Here is a 6,000-nt window from a genome sequence, read left to right on the forward strand (position 1 = left end):
TGGTTTTCGATGCGTGCCTTTCTAAAACCGGTTTCCGCTGGTCGGCCGACGGGTTTACAGCATGGAGCCGGAAAGGAGGAGGTGTTTTTGTTTTGGTTCCACTACTTTCTCCACGATTACGCTTTGGATGACGTTTTTCCAATGTGCTGCAGCAGGAGACAACATTTCGAGCCGGTGCAAGCAACACGTGGTCGTAACGGTCAATTTGAAATGATGGCGCAAATTTAGTTCAAACACCGCACAAACTGATTTTAAATTAATATATAGGCACAATTGTTAACACCAACTACAAAAATGAGGAAATTGAGAAAACTATTATCCAAATTTTCCAAATTATGTAATGTATGACATGTAAGTTCAATGGATTCAACTTTTATTTTGAGGATGCATGTAACACATGTAATAGAAAAGTAGCAATAATTTAGGTGCTATATTTTGTATATTTTAAGTAAATTTGAATGAGCATTTTATCAACATTATGTATCAAATATCAACAACCATAATTTTAGTTCTGTAAGATACATGAAACACATAAAATATGAAAAAATATCACAGCTATCAACGTGCCATCCCACAAAAAATAATTTTAATTATTATGAAACTTTAATTTTCCCTATAAGTTTTCTAAAGTTTAAATTTTGCGATTTAAATCAGCCACCGACGGTGTTTTACAAACCCATTGCAACTTTGTTTGTAAACAGGAGCACGTGGTGCACCCGTCCCACCGTCGGCTCCCTTCGACCGACGACTATTTAACGCATGCGTTTAAAGCCCTTTTCGAAAAACCCTCTCTCCCTCTCGGGGAAGCATAAAGATATATGGAGAGTAAATTATCGACCGTTTTCTGTCGTCCCGTGTCGAGTTTTCTGTCACCAGCAGTTTCAGGCCCAAAGTGAAGCAAAGTGTCGCACAATTCGGTGCCGTTGGTTCCGATTCTATATTGGCATCAATTATTGGTTGGCCAACCGAACGGGCGAGTCGTTTGTAGTTGATTGGTGCGGTTCAAGGCTTGCTACCCTCCCTGTTCCGGTGTACGGGCGATGTTCGGCCGATTGCAACTACTGACGCTGGTGGTGGCCAGCGCTCTCGTGCAGCACTCCGGTGCGTACTACAGTGGTCCGTTTCTATTCTGGGGCTTGGATGACCTAAAGGACGTGCAAACGTCCGCCCTGGCCGGGCTGGACGATAAGGCGCTGCGGGATCTGTACGCGAATGCGGCCGCCGTCGTGGTGTTCCTGCGGAACGGCACCACGAAGCTGTCGGAGGACAATTTCCCGACGTTCAAGCGGATCGTCGAGCAGTACGCATTCGTCTACAGCCCGCAGCAAATGCTCAGCTCCAATCCACTCGACTATAATGTAAATGCTGAGGTAAGTAGGAAAAAAAGAAAACCGAAACGATTCGCGAATTTGCGACCTCCCCCCTCCCAAGGGGGTGGATGTGTGCGAGGGAGTAGGAGAGAGAAAAACGAAAGAGCAGGAAACTGACGTGCGCGACGCGTTTCCAACCACCCGCAATAGATGGCGCTGACGGTTACCTTCAATTCAAATCTCAACCGTTGATTTAACAACGATTTATTGTTCAATTCCAGATAATCAACCTCGTCGGATCGCCAACGCAGCAGGATGTGGAACTGTCCGCGCTGTTCCGCGACTCGACCGAAAACTATGGCGAACGGAAGGTGCTGGGCATTCTGGCCAACCAATGGGAGGAACCACGCGTGATGCACAAGCGTGAAGCGAAGGGTGGCGACGACTATTCGTCGACCAGCACCACACCGGGAAGCCCCACGGATGAGCCGGAAATTGCCGACTCCATCTATAACGTGCCGGGCAAGGCGATTCTGTACATTACCGCACCGCCGGTACTGAAGATGCTGAACGATTCCGACGAGGGCGAAACGATACACGTCCTCGACAAGCATACCCTTTCGACGTACGATGCCCGCGAGCGAGAAAGCAAGCTTATCGTCACCTTTAAGGGGGACGATTTCAACAAGGTGAGTGTTATAATTTTCCTAATGGGAATTGTTCGGCCTAAAGGGATCCTCGTGTTTGTGTTTTAGCTCACGCTCAAGTTCCGCTTCGACATGGATGCCGGCTACTGGTCGATGTCGAAGGTGGACGTATTCGTGATGGACACCAAGAGCAAGGACGGCTCGAAGACCCTCGATACGACCCTCGAGCTGGAGGGAAAGTACGCTCCGTACGCTCCGCTCGGTGCATCGTACTCGTGCGCCCGCCAGCTCGTTTTCCGCAACGGCTCTACCATCCTGACGCTGGAGAACATTCAGGTAAGACGGCTGGGACTGGAATCACGCAACGCGCCATGCGAATTGGGTGACGCAAAGGTGCCCGATTTCTTATCAGACAATGACGCCCGGTGGCCTATGGATAGGTTTCGGGGGGTTTCTCTCCAGGTGAATATTAACCATAGGCCACGTGTTCGGTTGCTACTTTGCTGGGAGTTTATTGAATTCACATTCATAATTGAATTATTCAAACGTACCTTTTTCGTTCCCTCCTCTTTCGGCACCTTTTTTTTCTGTTTCGATATGAATCTACGCATTTTTAAGGCCCGCGAAAGACTCACGCACGCCCCACAAAGATGCCCGAAGACCGGCTCCAAGAGGGAGGCTGTAGCTTACATAGATTATGGCGCGCATATGGTCTCGTGGGGTGGCCGCAACCACGAAAGCAAAAAGTTGTGAGAAAATAGCGGGTTGGAAAAATTGAGGATGATCACACAAACAAAAAAAAAAACGGGTGGAGAAAACTGGATCAATTGTGGCCGCAGCGGCTGGTGAAATAATCATGCACGTGCTGCAGCGGCATGCAGAAGTACACACCGTAATCACACCGATCGGCGGTGACGCGGTGCGACCGTTGTCTGTGCACAATGTAAACATTATTATTTATTAGATTTTGTGCCGTTGTTGAACACGCTTCGCTGGCATATGAATGCACACGATGGGGCAGCAGTGGGGGGTACAGGTTTTTCACGAAATCAAGTACTAACAGGAGCATTTGTTTGATGTCACGGAAGACGGGTGAATGCTGGGGGGGTGAAAAGCATGGGAAATGTGCGGTGCCACCCATTGACCTGGTCTCAGATGGATGATTTGTTGTCTGACGTAGGCCGAGAGAAAAGAGGTTCCATCCATCATTGAATTGTGATCCATTTTGCGATTAAGCAATGGACGGTTGCTGCAAGAAGATCACCAGTAAGTACGTCGATCTGTTGTTTCGGGATGCAATTGATTGTTTGTGTAAAGTGTCTAACAACTTACAACCTACGTAACCTTATGGCAATACCAATTTCTAGGTATTTCAACATTCGCATACCAACCACTTACTTACATCTTCTATCTTTAAACTTCGTGTAGAGTTTTAATTTGTCATTCAAACATTTAACAAAACCCAGTTAAAATGCTACACCCCATTTAATCTGGGTACGTCCCGTTGGTCACTTTCTCTCCCCAACGTTTAAAATCAATAAAATTGCTTTCCGTTCGCACAGCACCGTTCGCAAAACTGCTTACGGCTTTGCGTAACAAGCGCGTAAAAGACACCGCAAATAAAGCCTGCACCGACTGACGGTAAAAAGAAAACCTCCTCCAAAACGACAACAACGACGGCTTCATTAGCCCTGCCCAAAATGGCTCAAAATTTAATCTCATAGTAAAAGCGCGGAAGACGCGCGGGAAAAATCGCCAAACATGTATTACGTAAGCTTCCTTGTTTTCCGGTGGGGTAAATGCATCTGGTTGATATTTCGGTGGTTTTTTCCCCGTTTTCGCTCGTTTTCCTTTAACCTTTGCCAAGTGGATCCACTTGCGGTGTTTGTGTAGTTTGTTTAAATGCCATCTAATTCCGCTCTCCTCCCCGAAACGTTCGCAGGTCCAACCGGCACTGGAGGGCAAGACCAAGTTCGATAGCGCCTGGGACTGCGTCGGGTTCACCACGGCCCCGATTCTGTCCGGCATCTTCGTCACCAGCTTCATGCTGATCGGGCTGACGGTTGCAATCCTGGCGATACTGGACATCAAGCCGCCGAACCGGTTCGAGTCCCGCACCGGAAAGCAGCTGACATTCACGGTCCAGGAGTAGATGGCGGCTCGCATCAGTTCCAGCTTTCTTCTTGGTGGTTCAATGTGCGTGGTTAACCTCTAACATAAAGGCGCAGATGAAGTTGTTTCTCGTGCCGGTTTGAAGCAGCGTGAGGTGAGGCAACCGTTGTCGGAAAGTAGGAAAATCGGTAAGGTACACTAACGGCCGATCGATCGAGGAGAGATGGGCAGTTAGGGATTCGTAACCTCAATGGAAGAACAAGTATGTTTGTAGCCGGTGTATGTCACGCAAAAAATAGCCCGCCGGAAAAGTGGTCCTAGTTATGTTTCAACTCAACATTGCCGGACGATATTTTACCCGTTTGTTGGTTTCACAGATTTCCCCTTCCCCTTAGGAAGCAATTTACAATGCACAGATTTCTCTATATCAGTGGCGATTAACATAGATATTAGAAGCCGCTAGTATAAGGTGTATAGGGCAAAAAATACTCATATGTTCACCCGGTCGTCTCCCGAATCGAATGACATTCGCACGAAAGAAAAAAGCGGTTCGAAACGCTTTACAAGACAAAACCGAAAACCAAAAAAGGAACTGGAAATGCAACGCGGAAGACGTGCAGTGCTAAATGTTAAGCGCCCGGATAGCTTAGGCGAGCAATAAATATCTTCTCTCAAAACCCCCGAACCAAAAACGGCCCCCAAAATCGATGTCACTCTTCTGCGGCGTGTTATGCCAGGGAAAGAAAACGCTTTCTCTTTCTACGCCTGCATGGAGGCGACCGATCGAGGATGGGCATTTTCTTTCGATGGAACAGTTTTATTTCTTCTTGCCCTCGACGACCCTCGATTAATGGGCATCCCACACCACCGAGGTGATATCGAATCGCACCGATTCGATCGGTCGCCGAAGTGTGCAAATGAAAGTGAAAACTAGTCCCAGCGAACTCGCACCCTGAAGGGAAAAACCGTAACCGACTGGTGCAGTTGCAGTCCCGATGTTTGTGTGTGTACGGGATGATAAAGATCGTCTACCCACCACCTTGGCGATCCGGTCGACATCGATGGTGGTCATCAAATGGAGATTAAAACGAGTCCCTTTGCGTCTTCCAGCGGCCGACGACAGGCCGCGTCGTCGTTCAGGTTGGCAGGTTGTTGTCGCAGTGAGTATCGGTTCCCTTTGCGGCACGGCGTTTAGCGACCGATAAGGGCACTTGAACGGGAAAGGGAATCGGAAACACACGACGCCTGGGTTATGAATATGGATACTTCAGCATGTCCGGGCATCTTCTGCTTCCGACGAACCGTTTGAAAAGTGGACACCCAACCATTATCACACCGCTGCAACCCGTGGAAAAGGTTCAACGACACGAGGTAAGGTGATCTTCCGTGGTAAGTACCACTTTTGTTTTGCCGGCTTACCAAATGTGTTAGTCCTGCCTTTCGATGATTTATGGTAAGGTGGAATAAATTTAATGCATGATGACGAAACATCTTCCCCGAAAAGAGATTCCAACCGATACCCGGAGAGGCGTGGGAAAAGCGAAGGAAAAATATTTTATAATACACATAACACAAACGGTAAGATATGAACACCGGTTAATATATAAATTTAACATTTATTAACTCTGGAGGTATGACGAACTCTCCGGTTTTACGAATGGCTGTAACCAATCTATAAAATGCACTGTTGTCACAGAAACTTTCATAGGAGATAGGCCTAGTCTTAAAGATTTAACAAAACAACGCTCATTTTTCTTCATTAAAAGTAGTTGTATTTAAAAACTATCTCAAGTACAAACCGCCAGCGATCACCAAATTGATGGAAAGAAACAAATTTGCAATAAAGCTGATGGTTTTCTTCCATGTTTCTTTAAAAAACTTGTTTGGGAGACATTATGATCCTCTTTCGTGATACTAAACATTCATTTGGA

The 6,000-nt window shown here is 47.0% G+C and overlaps 1 protein-coding gene across 1 annotated transcript; it reads left to right on the forward strand.

Moving 5' to 3' along the window:
- The first annotated feature begins 1,040 nt into the window (after window positions 1-1,040).
- Window positions 1,041-4,635, forward strand: LOC131272850 (uncharacterized). Its single transcript, XM_058274719.1, has 4 exons — window positions 1,041-1,370; window positions 1,592-1,999; window positions 2,066-2,293; window positions 3,900-4,635. Exons 1-4 carry the CDS (start codon window positions 1,041-1,043, stop codon window positions 4,107-4,109), a joined length of 1,176 nt encoding a protein of 391 aa, XP_058130702.1. The 3' UTR covers window positions 4,110-4,635.
- Window positions 4,636-6,000: the final 1,365 nt, after the last annotated feature.

This window comes from Anopheles coustani, chromosome 3 (genome assembly GCF_943734705.1).
Source record: "Anopheles coustani chromosome 3, idAnoCousDA_361_x.2, whole genome shotgun sequence".
NCBI lineage: Eukaryota > Metazoa > Arthropoda > Insecta > Diptera > Culicidae > Anopheles > Anopheles coustani.

Coding starts and splice junctions, on each gene's coding strand:
- LOC131272850 (XM_058274719.1), top strand. CDS start 1,041: ATGTTCGGCCGATTGCAACTACTGACGCTGGTGGTGGCCAGCGCTCTC. Junction 1,371..1,591: donor ACTATAATGTAAATGCTGAG/GTAAGTAGGAAA, acceptor GTTCAATTCCAG/ATAATCAACCTCGTCGGATC. Junction 2,294..3,899: donor TGACGCTGGAGAACATTCAG/GTAAGACGGCTG, acceptor AAACGTTCGCAG/GTCCAACCGGCACTGGAGGG.